General features: G+C 41.4%; 1 protein-coding gene across 14 annotated transcripts in view; it reads right to left on the bottom strand.

The window, feature by feature from the left end:
* ALDH1A1 (aldehyde dehydrogenase 1 family member A1) overlaps window positions 1-17,507 on the bottom strand; it is a 179,371-nt gene that overhangs the window by 20,682 nt on the left and 141,182 nt on the right. For all 14 annotated transcript variants that reach the window (XM_078366499.1, XM_078366526.1, XM_078366535.1 and 11 more), the window contains 5 exons: window positions 16,222-16,362; window positions 14,235-14,364; window positions 12,470-12,531; window positions 10,848-10,976; window positions 9,102-9,215 (listed from right to left, as the gene is read on the bottom strand). In XM_078366499.1, coding sequence (XP_078222625.1) covers window positions 9,102-9,215; window positions 10,848-10,976; window positions 12,470-12,531; window positions 14,235-14,364; window positions 16,222-16,362 — 576 coding nt within the window. The remainder of the gene's footprint in view (window positions 1-9,101; window positions 9,216-10,847; window positions 10,977-12,469; window positions 12,532-14,234; window positions 14,365-16,221; window positions 16,363-17,507) is intronic.

Raw genomic sequence — 17,507 nt, 5'->3', positions numbered from 1 at the left:
CTTTTGACAAAAGAACAGCAAATGGTCATAGATCCCCTACGTACAGGCTTTCTGATATCTTTGCTCCTGCCCTGCCCTTTGCTCCTCCTGCACCATTACCCAAGTCCTGTTAGCCAAGACCCTGCCTTTGCCCTCAGCCCCACCTGGCTCCGCAGTCTTCAAAAACCCGAAAGACTTGTCCTGCCCTGCCCGCTTTACCAACCCCTCTCCTTATGCAAGCCTTCAATTCCCTCCTCCCTCTTCTCCTTCTCCTCCCCAAAACCCTAATATGACTTCCCCTGTCAGTGCTTGCACCCACTCTCACAACCCCCCCTCCTCTGCCCTTTGCATGAGGTAGCGAGAGCAGAAGGCATTGTCCCAGTACACATTCCCTTCTCTCTCTCTGATCTATCAGCCATTGAAAAAATGCCTAGGGTCATTCTCTACCAATCCCACTGCTTATACCAAAGAATTTCATTACCTCACCCAGGCGTAAGACCTAACCTGGCATGACACCTATGTGATCCTGTCCTCCACTCTTACTCCAGATGAGTGTGACCTCATTCTTACAGCGGCCCAAGCACACTCTGATCAGGTACATCTCACAAACAATCAAATGCCAGTAGGCGCAGCAGCGGTCCCCGAGGCCAACCCTAATTGGGACTATCAAACCAGTCAAGATGGCCACTGCTGCCGAGACCAAATGCTGCAGTGCCTCCTAGTGGGCATGCAAAGCACAGCTCAAAAGGTAGTTAATTATGACAAGTTAAGGGAAATAACTCAGGGTCCTGATGAAAGCCCAGCTGTCTTCTTAGACGGATTAACTAATGCTATGATCCTCCATACTTGGATGGATCTGGCCTCCTTAGCAGGGGCTACAGTCCTAGCCACCCACTTCATCTCCCAGTCAGCAGCTGATATAAGGAGGAAACTTAAAAAAGCTGAGGAGGGCCCCCAAAGTCCCATACAGGACCTAGTGAACATGGCATTTAAAGTTTTCAATGGCCAAAAGGGAAAGACTAAGGCCACCTGCAAGGCCCATTTACAGCAAAAGGTAGGTCTCCAAACCCGAGCTCTTGCAGCAGCCCTGAGGCTGGCAGCCCACCAAACATCCAGTGGAGGGGGTCCATCAAAACTCTCCCAAAATTCTTCAAAGGCCCTGCCTGGGCCCTGTTTCAAATGTGGCCAGGAGGGACACCGGGCACGGCAATGCCCCTGGTCCTTGTCCATGTCCTGGACCCTGCCCAAGCTGCAAACAGACTGGACACTGGAAGGTTGACTGCCCGTACCGGGATGCAGGCTCACTCCCCACACCTCTATGTGGAGGGCAGGCCAGTCCACAGGAAGCAGTCCCTTTGCTTGAACTTCTCAGCCTTCTGGATGACTGGCACAGCCCGGACTTGAGGACCCCCATCACCTTTGCTGAGCCCAGAGTAATGCTGCAGGTAGTGGGTAAGTCCATTTCCTTTTTAATGGATACAGGGGCTACCTATTCTGTACTGCCTTCCTACTCAGGGCCTAGTATACCTTCCCAGGTTTCAGTCATGGGAACTGACGGGAAGCCTTCCTGTCCTAATCAAACCCATCCCCTAGCCTGTGTCCTCGATGGACACCCCTTCTCCCACTCCTTTTTAATCATACCCTCATGCCCAGTCTTCCTTTTAGGATGAGATATTCTCCAGACTGTAGGGGCCACCTTCCAACTCATTGGCCCCCCCCAACAGTCAAGCCCATCCTCTGCCCACCTCCTATTGCTACTCCTGACACCATGCCCTGGCTTGACCCCTCACCTCAACCCCCTATCCTTCCTAATGAAGTTAATCCCTTGGTATGGGATACCTCCAAGCCTGTGGTGGCCAGATATCACACGCCAGCTAAAATACTTCTCAAAAACCCTACCCACTTTCCCTCACATCCTCAGTTTCCCATCTCAAAAACCCACTGCCAGGGCCTAAAGCCTATCATCACCTGACTTCTGGCCCAGGGACTCCTTATCCCCACCAGTTCCCCTTGTAATACTCCTATCTTGCTGGTCCAGAAGCTGTCCAGTGACTACCACCTAGTTCAGGACCTGCACCTCATCAACGAGGTGGTGGTAACCCTCCACCTGGTGGTCCCCAACCCATACACCCTATTATCCAACATTCCTTCCACTACCTCTCATTTTACAGTTCTTGACCTCAAGGACACCTTCTTTACCATTCCCCTTCACCCAGAGTCTTACTTCCTCTTTGCCTTCACCTGGACCAATCCTGACACCAACCTGTCACAGCAGCTCACCTGGACGGTCCTGCCCCAGGGATTTAGAGACAGCCCCCATATTTTTGGACAAGGCTTAGCAGCTGAACTTAGCTCCTGCTCCCTCCAACCCAGTCTCCTCCTCCAGTATGTGCATGACTTATTACTTTGTAGCCCCTCCCTCTCCCTGTCTCAACAGCATACTGCCACTCTCCATAACATTCTTGGATCCCAGGGGTAGTGGGTATCTCCCTCTAAAGCACAGTTGTCAGCCACCTCAGTAGTCTTAGGCATTCACCTCACCCCCAAAACTAAAAGCCTAACAACCAACCTCCGTGAGACACTTCTTTCACTGCAGCCCCCGGATACTGCAGACCAGATTCTCTCCTTCTTAGGATTTGTAGGATTCTTTTGTCACTGGGTACCTAACTTTGCCGATCTAGCTAAACCTCTGTATGTGGTGGCTAAGGACACACCCACAGGACCCCTCTCTCATCCTGGAGTTATAAAACAAGCTTTCAAAACCCTACAAACTGCTCTGTCCATGGCATCTCCACTTCAATAGCCAGACCTTAACCATCCCTTCCACTTGTTTACTGATGAGAAACAAGGTGTTGCAGTTGGAGTCCTAACCCAACCCCTAGGTCCCATATATCAGTCCTGTAGCATACGTATCAAAATAACTTGATCCCACAGTCAGGGGATGGTAGCCCTGCCTGCAGGACCTGGGAGTGGCAACAGAACTTACCAAGGAATCCTTAAAACTTACCCTAGGCCAGCCCATTTTGGTGTTCTCTCCTCATTGACTGACTGACCTTCTCTCTCACAAATCTCTTGCTCACCTAGGACCCTCTCGCCTACAGGAGTTTCATCTACTCTTTATTGAAAATCCTTCAGCCAGCCTTTATCCCACTTCTCCACTCAACCCAGCTACTTTGCTTCCCCTTCCATTCCATTCTCCCTCCCCAGCCCATTCCTGCCCTGAACTAATAGATGTATTTTCTAAACCTCAGGAGGGTCTGTCTGACCTTCCCCTATCCAACCCAGACCAAACCTTTTATGTAGATGGGAGTTCAATAGTGACAGCCAAGAGGTGGCGAGAAGCAGCCTATGCAGTAGATACAGATTCAGCAACCCTCGAGGCACGCCTCCTCCCCAGTGGAACCACATCACAAAAGGCAGAGATCATTGCCTTAACCCGAGCTCTCATGCTAGCACAGGGAAAGCGAGAAAATATTTATACTGATTCAAAGCATGCTTTCCTTGTTACCCACTGTCTCTGCCCTCTGGAAAGAGCGGGGATTCCTTACCCCAAAGGGGTCCCCCATAACCAATGCTACCCAAGTCTCTAATCTGTAGACCCTGTCACTGCCCAAAGAAGTTGCTGTCATTCACTGCCAAGGGCACCAAGCCCAGCAGGATGCTGTTTTCCAGGGCAATGCAAGGGCAGATGCAGCAGCAAAATCCTTAACCAATACCAGGCTAGCCCCCACTCTAGTCCTTTTCCTCACCACAGCCACGCTGCTGATTTACTCATCATCAGAGAAACAGGCCCTCATATTAAAAGGGGGGACCGGGTCTGATCAGGGCTGGATCTTCCTAGACAACACAATCATCCTTCCCCAGGAACAGGCCCCAAAAATTATTACTGAAATCCACCAATCCTTACATATAGGGCCCAGAGCATTGCACCACTTTGTGCAGCCCCTCTTTTTCTCACCAGGTCTACCACAGACAATTGAGCAAGTACACAAGGCATGCGTTACTTGCTCTAAAGTCTCCTCTCAGGGAGGCTTAAGGCCACAGTTTCCTACCCACCAAATGCGTGGCCACCTACCAGCCCAAGACTGGCAGATTGATTTTACCCATATGCCCACTCACAAAAAACTCTGCTACCCTCTAACCTTTGTAGATACCTTTCCTGGATGGATTGAAGCCTTTCCCACCTCCAGGGAAACCGTAGACATGGTGGCCTCCCTCTTAATTCAGGAAATCACCCCTAGTTTCGACTTGCCTGCAAATATCCAATCAGACAACGGTCCAGCGTTTACAGCTCAGGTGGTCCAGCTGGTCGCCAAGTCTCTCAACATCTCCTGGAAACTGCACACCTTCTATACCCTCAGTTGTCAGGTAAAGTTGAATGGGCTCATGGCATCCTCAAAGACCATTTGGCCAAACTTACCATTGAGGTAAAACTCTCCTGGCCCACGCTCCTGCCTCTTTCTCTAGCCTGAGTCTGGGCCACCCCATGAGGGCCTACAGGCCTCAGCCCCTTTGAATTGCTGTACGGCTGGCCCTTTTTAGTCTCCCATAATCTCCCAGTACAGCCACCTCCCCTAGCCTCCTACCTCCCCTATCTCTCTCTCCTCCACCACTTACTCAGGGAGCACGCAGACCGTACCCTCCCAGCTGTTTCAGGACGAGAGGACTCCCACCCAGCGATGCCTCTCCAACCAGGTGACAGCATTCTCCTCCAAGAACTCAAACCAGGATCCTTGCAACCCAGGTGGTTGGGACCCCACATTGTTATCCTAACCACCCCCATGGCCACCAAGCTCCTGGGTCACATTCCATGGTATCATGTGTCCCGCCTCAAGCTGGTCCCCCAAAATAATCAGTGGAAATCCGAACCCTTGGGCCCCACTCGCCTCTGCCTCACCTGTGGCCCCTACCCATCGCCTCCTAACCCTTCAAATTCTTCGCCTAACAATCCTTTTAGTTTCCCCTCTTAAGGCCAACCCCTACTACTTCTGGCAGTTCTACCTTCAGGAGTCCTGGAAGGAAGGCCCCACCACTAAAACCCAATACCTTGCCCAAGCAAATTGCCAGCCTGCAGGCTGCCAATCAGCCATAAAATTTGAATTCCCAAAATCCAAGTCCATCACTATCAGAAACTCCTGGAATAATTTTGGCCTCTGCTTTCTATATGATCAAACCAAAGACTACTGTCATAAAGTGAAAGATACCTATGGTGGATGCCCAAAAGGAGATTGTGTTATACACACAACCTTCAGAACAGACACCGCCCCAGCAAGCAAAATGCTTTTCCTCAACAACCAAGGTAAAGTGTCCCTTATCATCCACGATCCCTGGGATGTCCGCTGGGAAAAGGGTACTGCAGGTAAAATGTACACCAGGTTTACAAACAGCCACCCCAGTGGTACGTGGCTAATATTTCAGTCCTATACCCGCATTGTGCCGGTGGAAATAGACCAACTTAACTCATTAAGCAACTCCATCCTGCAGAATGAGGCCACCTTAACTAATCAAATCAAGCCCTTGAGCAACACTCCCCAACCTTTCTCTTGGTCAATGCTAGTATGACGAGGTGTTAACATGTTAAGTTTAACCGAAGCCAAAAACTTCACTAATTGCTTTTTATGTGCCTCCCTTAACAAACCCCCCTTAGCCACAGTTCCCCTCTGGACTGGGTTCAACCTGTTGCAATCACCCATGGGGCTTGACACCACCTTAACGGGTATCCCCTTGTTCAAAGTACATTCTCAAAATCTCTCTCTCGGCTATGTGACAGCCAGCAGCCCCAGCCTCAGGTGCAACATGATGGTAGAAGTAAAATCCTCCCTTTACTCACCTCCAGGGGGATACTTTTGGTGTAATGGAACCCTAACCAAAGTTATTGATGTTACCTCCCCTTCCCCTTTGTGCCCATCACACTAGTCCTGCAGTTAGAAGTGTACGGACAAGCCAAGTTCCTATCCCTCATCGCACCATCCCCTAATGACAGGAGCAAACGAGCAGTCTTCCTCCCAAGAGTTCTTGGCCTCTCTTTAGCATCTTCTCTAGCAGCAGCTGGAATAGGGAGCTACAGCATCACTTCAGCCGCTCAACTGGAAGACAAGCTCCGTGTGGCTTTGAAGTGTCAGCTGCTCTTTAGCCTCCCTCCAGCGACAAATAACACCGCTAGCTCAGGTAACTATCCAGAACCGACGGGCCCTAGACCTACTAATGGCAGAAAAAGGAGGTATCTGCCTGTTTCTCCAGGAGCAGTGCTGCTATTACATCAATGAAACAGGTCTTGTAGAAGAAAATGTCAACACTCTCTATCACCTCCAAGAGAACCTCCACAAGAAGTGGAGCACAACAGCCTCATCTTTTAACTGGTGGCAATCCCCCATGCTTACCTGGCTAGCTCCCGTTATCACCCCTGTTATTGTTGTGTGTCTTCTACTAATACTAGCCCCTCTTTTCCTCAGACTTTTTACAGGCATGCATGAGGGAAATCTTCAGGGTGGCCATAAACCAAATGCTACTTGACCCGTATGTCCAACTCCCAACTGAGGCACCAGCCAACTAACCCCTTTCCCCTACTCCGCCCCTATTCAGCAGGAAGTAGCCAGAAAGAAGTGGCATCTTATATCATCAATAGGATCAGAATGTAAGGCCGGTTGACTCGCCAGGAGCTTGGACACGCCCATCCCTCTCCACACCCACCCCTGCACCCTGCACCAAGCTCTGCACTCAGCGCCAATGCCCACCTCTGCACTCTGCACCAGAATCTGCACTCAGCACTAAACTCTGCACTCGGCACTCAGCCAGCCGTTGGAAAACCCGCCAAAATTTAAAAGAAGTCCTTCCAAAACCTGCCCAATAGCGCAGTATGCATACCGGAAATCCCACCTACCTACCAATAGCAGCTTGCCCCATCCATGTCCTGTTTCTCCACAGCCAATCAAATGCCTTCCCTCCCTATAAAACCCTATACCTGAGAAGAGTCGGGCGTGACTTCCCTGGCCCCTTTCCCCGGGACCACGGACCCTCATCCGGGAGTTAAATAAATTGGCATTTAATTTTCTTGTGCTGGCCTCAGTTTCCTCGTTTTAAACTCGTCAATAAACCTCACAAGACAATAACCCTTACAATGAGTACACATATAGTCACCATGGCATGTTCTGAGTGCTCAGTAGGGTGCTGTTTTATTACTCATTATCTCATTTAATTTTATTCTGTGCAACTCAGTAAGATTGATCTCATCTCCATTTTACAAATGAAACAACTCAAATTTAGCAAGGGTACTTAACTTTTTAAAGACACACTGCTAAGAGAGGTAGAGTCAATTTAAACCAAGATGTTTTCTAGACTTTTAATATCCAGGGTTTTTTCTAAGGTAGGTAAAGTGCTCCCCCAATGTTATAGGGGATCATGGGTGAGCAAAGAGAAACTGATGCTAAAGATGAGACCAGGAAATACTAGCCCCTGGTCCATATGACCTGGAGAAGGAGTAGGCATAGGATATAGGTGAGAGTTGTCCAATCTTTTGGCTTCCCTTGGCCACACTGGAAGTAGTATTGTCTTGGGCCACACATAATATACACTAACAGTAAAGATAGCTGATGAGAAAGAAAATAAACTGTTGGACCACATTCAAAGTGATCCCTGGCCGTGGGTTGGACAGGCTTGATCTAGACCTCAATAGGTACATGGAGTCCCCATGTAGGGGAGATTCTAGAATTCTAGGCTGAGGAATTTTTACTTTTATTCTTCTGGTATGATTTCAACCTGTGGTTTCACCATTTTTAAATGTATTACCATCTCTTGAACATTCCCATTTGTTTTGTCTACAATAAAACTCGAATGTGGGGTTCACTTTTCCCTACCTCAATTAGGGACTCTCTCTCTCTCTCTCTCTCTCTCCCTCCATATATATATATATATATATATATATATATATATAGACACACACACACACACACACACACACACACATTTCTTTGTTAAATTATATATATATATAATTAAAAATAATATATATATAATTAAAAAAAATATATATATATATACCTCATTTAAAAAAGATCCAGAAAAGTAAGGTTTTATTTTCTACCATTTCTGTTTGCTACATGAATTTGTCTTTATTTTGGAGTAAATACTAGGATTATAAAATAATGAAATTATGCTCACCACACTATCTCAAATGTCTTTTTTGTTTCTCAACCTCCAGGAAGTTAAAAAAGTAACAATTCCTTAAAACCCAGAGCAAGTTCTAGCACCCATTTGGACATCATTATTCCTTCCTATGGACCTTCTTACAGCACTTTGTACATACCTTAGTACCTTATCACACCCTGCCTTGTCTCATGTCAGCAGCTTTCTAAGATGGAATGAAGCTCACTCTTCACTTTCTATACTCTGTACCAATGAATAACATATACTATTTTTTGCATTGAGCATCTAACAAGGGCACATAATCTAAAAGAATGACTCAATAATTTTTTTGGATAGTACAGTATTCTTCCACCACTTTCTTTTGCTTAGGATAGAACACCATCAATAAATGGGGATCTATTTTCCCAAACTTCACCTTCTAGTCTGCTCTACCTCCTGCCTGCCGCTTCTTTTTGATTGGGGTCTTTTTCTTTAACCTTTAAGATGGTCAAGTTCAAGCCAGAGAGGTGGAAAAGTTAGTCTAGGTTAAAGTACCACTGAGGGAAGTAGAGTTTCTGGCTCTCTTTCAGAATGTCCAGGAGAAAGATACCTCCAAATAAGGTACAAAGGGTGAGGCTTTACTATTTAATTTTCATAATCTATAGGATAAAATAATATTCATTCATCAAATCACCATGCCTAATTTTCTAACCTATATCTTCTTAATCACATGACCAGGCCTCAGCAGCCATATTTCTCATCAGAGAAAGTAATGAACATACTAAAAATAGTTTACTCTCATTCTGAGTTTTAAATAGGTGTATCATGTCATTCAAACTACATCTGCTTATATTCTAGGTACACATTTGAAGACTAAAAGAACAAATCATTAAAAAGAGTTTTTGTTTAAAAATTGTTGGCTCAAAAATAGTCACATTAAACATGCTTCATAGCTGGCAATGCAGACATTCTTAACTTTTGCCCTGAGTAAATAATATTACCTCTGTTGATCCTGTGAAGGCAATTTTGTCTATATCCATGTGAGAAGAAATGGCTGCCCCTGCTGTAGGCCCATAACCAGGAACAATATTCACTACTCCAGGAGGAAACCCTGCCTAAAAGGTAAAAAGTTTAAAAGTTACAATATAACTAAGAATTTAATTCAAAAGAGAGGTGAGTAGGGGATTGAGATTGTCTCTAAATGCCAACCTTATAAGAGGCTCTAGGAAAAAAAAAATTCACCTAACTGGTTTTTTTATTATTTCACTTCTAAGCACACATTAAAAATAACTTCAACGGTTGAATTATTGAGGGACAATTTCTTGTCAGGGTAACTCCATACTCTATGCATCATTGCTCCAATAATGGCTGTTTCAAATTTCATAAAGCTAACTCAAAAACACTGTATGAAAAAAAGTATGGCCAGGTGCAGTGGCTCACACCTGTAATCCCAGTACTTTCGGAGGCCAAGACAGGCAGATCATGAGGTCAGGAGATGGAAACCATCCTGGCCAACATGATGAAACCCTGTCTCTACTAAAAATACAAAAATTAGCTGGGTATGGTGACACATGCCTGTAATCCCAGCTACTCGGGAAGCTGAGGCATGAGAATCGCTTGAACCTGGGAGGCCGAGATTGCAGTGAGCTGAGATCCTGCCACTGCACTGTAGCCTAGTGACAGAGCAAAAATCCATCTCAAAAAAAAAAAAAAAAAAAAGAGAAAAAAAGTGTTAAGTTACTTATGTAGAAAGTAACATGTTTATTAAAAGCTAAAGGGATCTCACATTTTTTAGTTCCTAGCTGTTGTTGATTGTTGATGGTATAACAACTCAGTTGCAAATTCCCATTGGCCTTATTTAGCCAGTAAATTGTTAAGTAATTACTGTCATCTCATTCATGATTAAACATCACAGGTTGATTTCAATCCTCATTAAAGAATTCAGATAGAAAGAATGGGAACTGAGTTGGACACATTACAATTGGATGTTATTTACATCAAAATGATTCATTTTGACATCTCTTTTCCCTGTTTTTAATTTGAATAAAGAATATTTTAAAAATATAAGTTCAGATTTTCTAACTTTAAATTTCTAGTTACTAACATTTTTTTTAAGATTTGGTAATATGAAGAAAAAAGGCAATGAATTGTTTGCAAATAACACAATCTAGACAGTTGATAAAAATAAGTTCTAAGTGCTCTTATACTGGTTTTGAACAGTAAGATAAATGCAGAGGAAACCATAAAAGAAAAGTGAATATAAACATATCCAAACATGAGCAGATTGGAAAGTGTTTGGAAATAACGTGGTCCAATTTTACAAACAAGCATATTGACACAGAGGCCCTTTCGAACTTAGATATATTAATTTACTCAACTTTGCAGAAAACACTAGGCCATCAGTAGCAGGTACAAACCAACTTAAGTTTCAACATTTGAAATAATGCTACATTCATTTCAACATGAATTTATGTTCATGAGAGTTGGACAAATAAGTAAAAACATGATCCCGAGGTAACTGCTTGACACCAAGCCTTTGCGTTTGGCTTCCTTCCACATTTGGGCAGCAACTCAATTGGGATGACTGCCAGAAATTGCAACCAGCGACAGTCATGCTAAATGTATTCCCACCTCTGGACAGGAGCCATTTGTAAATAATGCAGTTCATAGTAGCACCAAATGAAGTTTTCCTATTATAAGTTAGAACTCTTGAGTCCTTGCGCATATTTTGATTTAGGGAGACTTACCTCTTTTATTAAAGATGCCACGTGGAGAGCTGTGAGAGGAGTTTGCTCTGCTGGTTTGACAATCACAGTGTTTCCACAGCTCAGTGCAGGCCCTATCTTCCAAACGAGCATGAACAACGGGAAATTCCACTAGAAAGCAAAATGTAACAATAGATTCTTTGTATTGTGAAAGGCACATTTGCTAATCCAACTTCCACATTATACACCCCCTATAGATGTTAAATAATAATTACAGTAGTTTTGTGAAATCATCTTGCATATTATACATCATTGCTAAAGGCAACTAGTAAATGCTAAAATGTTCTAAATAAAGCATATATGAGATATGAGAAGGAAGTAGGAGAGAATCCCAAAATTTAATCAAATGCTGTTGAGTTCTTCTTCTATCAGGAAAAATAAATCAATGCATGGTTAGGTTGCTATGAAGCATATTGTAAGTTATCTGATATGTTTAAGAAGTATGATTACTCTCTTTCTTTGTAGGTTATTTATTGTAATTATTTACCCAATATTATTATTTAGTAGCTTTTATTTCCAGGATAAATATCTTGCTAAAGACAAACATGTCCAGGGTCCAGAGGCCAAGTACTTGGTTTCAAATCTCAGCTCAATCACTGACCAGCACGTAAATTCACACAAGTTACATGCTCTCTGTATCCTATTTCATAATCTATGAGTGCTGATAATAGTCCTCTCTATCTCAGAAGGCTCTCCTGAGGATTGATCAAGAGGGCGAGGTGCTTAATGCAGTGACTGGTCTATCATAGACACATAGTACATATTAGCTATTATCAGTATTCAAAATTACATAGTTTTTATAGATTTATTGAGATTTTTGAATTAATAAGCAATTTTATTAAAATATTGCTATAAATACATTTCAATCTCATTGGTGCAAAAGATAAGTCATGACCATTTCTTCACATAAGAACTTCACCACCATTTGTTTGGTTTGGCCTTTTAAATCATGGCAGTTAAAATAAAATCATTTAGATAGTCTCCTGTTTGTTGGGCTTGAAAATTTTCACAATTCTCTTAAAAAGACTACCTTCTCTAAGAGGAACATGGCGATCTGAGCCTCTTACTTAAAGGTAAAATATATTCCATTCCATGCAGTGCTTCAAATGCCTCTGGTATTCTTTTTACCATTTTGATTAACAAATGTCTTTTATGAGTTGAACACTCTGGGAGCTACTGTTCTCCATGATGAGATGTCTCAATGAGAAAGTGCATTGGAGAATAGTAGACCCTATGACATTTCACTAAAATGCTCTCTTGCAGATGTGCAGTGGAGAGCCCCTTGCCATATACATGTAAAGTATGGCTCTTATAGAGTACCTAATGCAAAATTTAAAAACAACCCAGAGTAAATGGTTAAGATTTGTGGATAATGTAGTATTAAACCATTCTTAAGAGACATGTCAAGATATAGACAGGTGTTTGGACTACCTAATTCATATCCAAGAAGTTTAGTTGTAGGGAGACCAAGTTCAACAAATCTTATATTTACTCCCTGTTTAACAAATACATAAGCATCCATATGTGTTAGAGAAACCTTCATTATTAGATTGAATAAGAACTCTTCTTTTTAAAATTGAGAATTATATAGGAGAAAAGCTTACAGGAAGGATTTGGCCACATACACCAATAGGTTCATGTCTTGTATATGTAAAAAAGTTTCCATCTGAAAAATAAAATACATACAATCATATATAAACAAATGTATTTGACATTCACAAAATGGTGGTTTGGGGCTGGTGAGAGAAAAATGTAGACGATAATTTTAAAAACCTATCTCCAGCAGGGCACGTGGCTCACGCCTGTAACCCAGCCCTTTGGGAGGCTGAGGTGGGTAGGTCATGAGATCAAGAAATGGAGACCATCCATATCTCCAACTATTCACAAAAATAAGTGAAGCCATAAAATAGTAATTTGAAATGATAGGAATCTTTGAATTGAGTAGGTGAAATCAAAGATGCAAAACTGAAAAAAATCTGAAAGAAAATTAATTATACCTTTCATCATCTAGGAGGCCTGGTTTGAAAATCATCCTTATTCTCAGAGTTTTATAAAAAGGAGGTGAGAAAGAAAAGTAGGAGGTCTCTGGCTAAAAGAACCACACTCAAATTTGTCTCTGGTAGGTCAAAGTTCTACCAATAAGATAATTCTTTTTAAAGGTTGTAATATAATTTTTAGAATTAGTAAAAATTTAAAAAGTAGAATTAAAAAGAAAATCTCCCTATAAGTAATAAAACTTTCCCACTGACTTGTTCTAGAATGTGTTTTATTTGCTTACCAAACAATAAAAGCAAATTCTCTCAACACATGAAGAAAATGCCAGAAGTCAAAGACATTTATTTTCAATCTAAATTTGACCAATTTATGTGCCCCAAAATTTGATGTGGTCATCCTGAGAGATACATTATGCTTTATGTTCAATTCCGTTCTAGTTCCTACAGAAGCTTCCTGGCTTCGGCAGGAACTCTCTTTATCAAGATCTATTTGTGTTTTAAGTGACTTCTCCCATTTTGTCCCAGAGTAAAGTAACACAATTCTAAAGCAGTCACATTTCTTAGATTATCATGGTCTTACTTTCTTTTCAACTTCCTGCTATCACTTCTGACCTCCTGGATGCTCCAATTAGATTGAAAATGCACGCTGTATTTAGGAATACAGTGTCCTGGAGGGTAGTTCATATGTTTGCATGAATTAAATTCTACCCATGTTGTTTCCCAAATAGGTTTATTTTCATGTTTCCCATGAAGTATTTTTTGTATTTCTATTCCATTTTGTGCATACCCCACTAAAATAACACATTCATACACATTCACACACACAAACCCTTAACTCAGGCTACAAACACAGTCCCATCTTGCTTTAAAGATATTTGAAATGAATCAGTGTGAACTGGCTTAATTAGTATAATCTAACTACACTGAGTTTGACCAGGCACAGATGACCATAACTGACTTATACTGCAACATGTAAAGAAGCTTAAATAATTACATTACAGAAAGGATATAAATGCCAGTATTGGATTAAAACCCAAATAAATAATTTCAGAGGCCAGCTTTAAAAAGTTTGGATCCTTAGAGAGACAATTGCCTCAAATCAGTAATTATGGCCATAGGAATGTTCTTACTTTAACATTTTCTAAAATATCTATAATGTTATCTTCATGATCATGCTGAAACAACTTTAAAAGACATTTGATGAATCTTAACAGAACTTCTAGGTTGAAAACTGTGTTGTCTCAAAAAGTCAAGAGAAAAATAATTTTGCCTTATTTGGTTAACATTTTTAAAAGGGAGAGTTTGAAATTATTCAGCTCTATAGTAAGTTCCTCACCCCTATCCCCACCATTAGCGGTCTCCCAAAGGTACTCACCAATTGGTATTGTACGGCCCTGGATCTTGTCAGCCCAGCCTGCACAGTAGCGCAATGTTTTTATGCAGCCTGCTAAATCATTCAGATATGCATCAGAATAGAGTTTTCCACCATTCATTGACTCCATTGTCTGAAAAACATGTCAAAACATCAAAACTAAAATTCCAAAAAGTCTTAGATTAAAAATATGTAGTAAATATTTTGAATAACATTGTGCTAGAGAATTTTGGAAATAGAATAAATCCTGTCATCTTGTCCAACCTCCATTTTTTAAGAGTTAAAATGACTTGCTTGAGGTCAAACAACAAGATCTGGACACAAAGGGTAGCGAGATTCTGATTTCTAAACCCAGGTGCTCTCTCTGTCTCATTTTGAATGTTCTCATGCTAACCAACTTTCTAGGAATTGGTCACAATTTGATATATACATAGCATGTGAGAATGGTACCTAGTCTCCTAAGTCAGATCAGAATTCCAAAATTTCACTTATTTTGTAATCAATTGTGGGTGACAATTTAGTGTCAGTGACTATTAATGATGCCTCAGTAATCATTTTTAATTTTTGCATTCCCTCTGGATATAGGCAGTCTACTCACACAAACTTAAGTAACACCTGGACTTTTCATCCATGAATTTCCCTCAGCAGAATTTTAATTATGAAACTACCAGCACTGCTGTTATTATCATAGTTGCCATTTGAATGGTCAGGCTATAAAGTTCAACATTTTCTAGTCATGTGCCTTAACCATTTTAAGATGATCTATCTACCCTTTGGCTTCTCTTCTTAAGCAGGACCGTAAGCTCTTTGGGAGCTAATATTCTGCTTGCGTGGTTACCTGGCAGGAATGCACAGACAGGTGATAAACTGTTAAAGCTATTTGCTTCTGTACTATACTGTCTACCATGTCAAAATTTAACCAAACATGATTTTTGTATGCCTGTACTTTTTTCCCCAAAGGATCTTATGCTGATAGGCAGTCAACAAATCAGATAAATGAGAAAAGCCAAGTTTTAGCAAATTCTGCTTTCTTCCTACAGGCCATTTTTATTCCTATAGTTTTATTGCACATAGCTGCTGGTTCTGTGTTTTTGCATATTTCAAATTATGTTGAATATGTGAGTAATAAACGGTCGTTGATAACATACTTGCTATTAACCATACCTGCTAATGTTGACTTTTTTTATGTAGACCTCTTTGTTACTGCCACTTTCAGATTCTAAAGATGAAATTTGCTCTGAAACCTGATCTTGTATTGGTTTATGTTAGACTGGCTTTATCATAATGCCCAACTGAGAAGGAAAAAAACAAGAAAATACCCTCCCCCAACTATATTATGCTCTAATTCATCTAACTGCTAAAATATAAACAAACAAAAAATTGTATGCACAATAATTTTGATAAACACGTTAATAATTGGATTTTTTTTATTCTTTGCCTTTTTCACCTGTAGAAAGAACATCATTTAATTATGACCCTTGTGAACAGACACACTTCAGGAAGAAAAAAAGTAGTCGTTTATTAAATATCTTAGTGGGCTAGGCTAATGAAAAATATGTCTTATTTTAGAGAAATATTTTGGGCACCATTAACAAACTTGAGTTTTTCTATCAAAAGAGTTCAGTGGTCAAGTGTTTGAATAAACCTAATATATCATTCTAGGAGACTCAAACTTTATGTGATCTTATTAAAGCCTCTGAGATGTTCTAAGGTAAAGAAATTTTTAAAATTTGGTTTAACTTGGGGTTTGCCAAAGTTTAGACTGTAGAATCTATTATGGGAGCAGAAATTAATATCTTCCAGAATTGAAGTGCAGATTACTATTTGAGAATAAGTTTAATGTTAAAAGTCCCAAATATTGGGACAAAAAATGTTTTCATTTTCTTTGTAGAGAGCATATAGTAATCCCTAAAACCAAAACAACTTGCCATTTCGAACGCTGAACGCTTTGGAGAGCTCTAGCTACCCATCCAGCTTGGGTAATACTCACTGCCAGCAGCAGACGATCTCTTTCCATTAAATCAGCCAACTTGTATAACAGTCGTCCCCTCTCGGAAGCATCCATAGTACGCCATGGAGATCCAATCTGAAAAGCCTGTCTTGCGGCCTTCACTGCCTTGTCAACATCCTCCTGTAAGACAAAGGGAATTCAATTCAGTAAGCTAAACATATTAGGCAGGCAAATTTAATGCTAATAACCCTGTAAAATAGACTGAAGCACCTCCTAAATGGGCACTGTTCCTCCATTATCCCAAAGTCTAGCACATTGTGCACATTCAACTACTGTCTGTTGGAATTTTACTCCTGCTAAATCATCTTTACTATGAAGAGCTCCACACACCTAGCACATGCTGAATTTCCTAGAATATAAATATTTTATGATTTTAATAGTTGCTATCATCTGAGTGCTTGCCCCATTTGTAATGTTCTGCTGACTTTACACATATTAACTCATTTAATTCTCAATAATTTTATGGAACAAATATATTCCCCATTTTACAGATGAAGAAATGAAAGCAAAAAGAAAGGGGAGCTTTGCTCAAGGTCAATAACTAAAAGTGGCTGAGCTGAGTTTTAAATGGAGCCCATCTGACTGTAGAATCCTTGCTGTTCACCACACATTATACTTTCTTAGTGACTAAGTTACATGAGTTCCAGGTCAAGCTCAAGAATTAAAATAGTGAATATGTTCCTCGGTCTCTGGTGACTCAACAGCCTGTCCACTTTCATGAAGAGCCTATTGAAGGGTGAATAAGAACTTTTCTTTGCTGTTGAAGAGTAAACCTTATAAACATGTGCTCATTCCTCTTGTGCAGAGGGAAAAGGACATAGAGATAGTGGAACTAATAGAGCAGGATGTGCATGTGACAAACTCTCATTTCCCAACTGGGTATAAAGAGATCCTTTTAAACCCCTAATTAGGTAAAGAAGTCAGTTTCTTATTAATGATGCATGGCTTACAACTACATTAATTCAAGTAAAAGTCAAAGAATAAAGTGACTCCACACTCAGTCTAGCCTCCTTGCCTTCTCTCATAGCGCCTTCACTCAATTCCTTCTTTCTCTGTTACGTTTTTCTACACCAGGTATATCCTTTGGTTCTTTGGCAATCCATCTCAGTTACAAATATTGCCCTGGCCACTCTATTCCCCTACATATCCCTGTTCAGACCTCTTCTGAGTTCTTACAGAACATAGCTACTATTACTGCAAACTCCATAAAGGCATAGATCATTGTAGTGTTCTTTTGTACCTACGACTGGCCACTGCATGGAATT

This window comes from Callithrix jacchus, chromosome 1, assembly GCF_049354715.1.
Source record: "Callithrix jacchus isolate 240 chromosome 1, calJac240_pri, whole genome shotgun sequence".
In the NCBI taxonomy this organism is placed as follows: Eukaryota; Metazoa; Chordata; class Mammalia; order Primates; family Cebidae; genus Callithrix; species Callithrix jacchus.
This window is presented reverse-complemented; position numbering and strand designations above follow the sequence as displayed.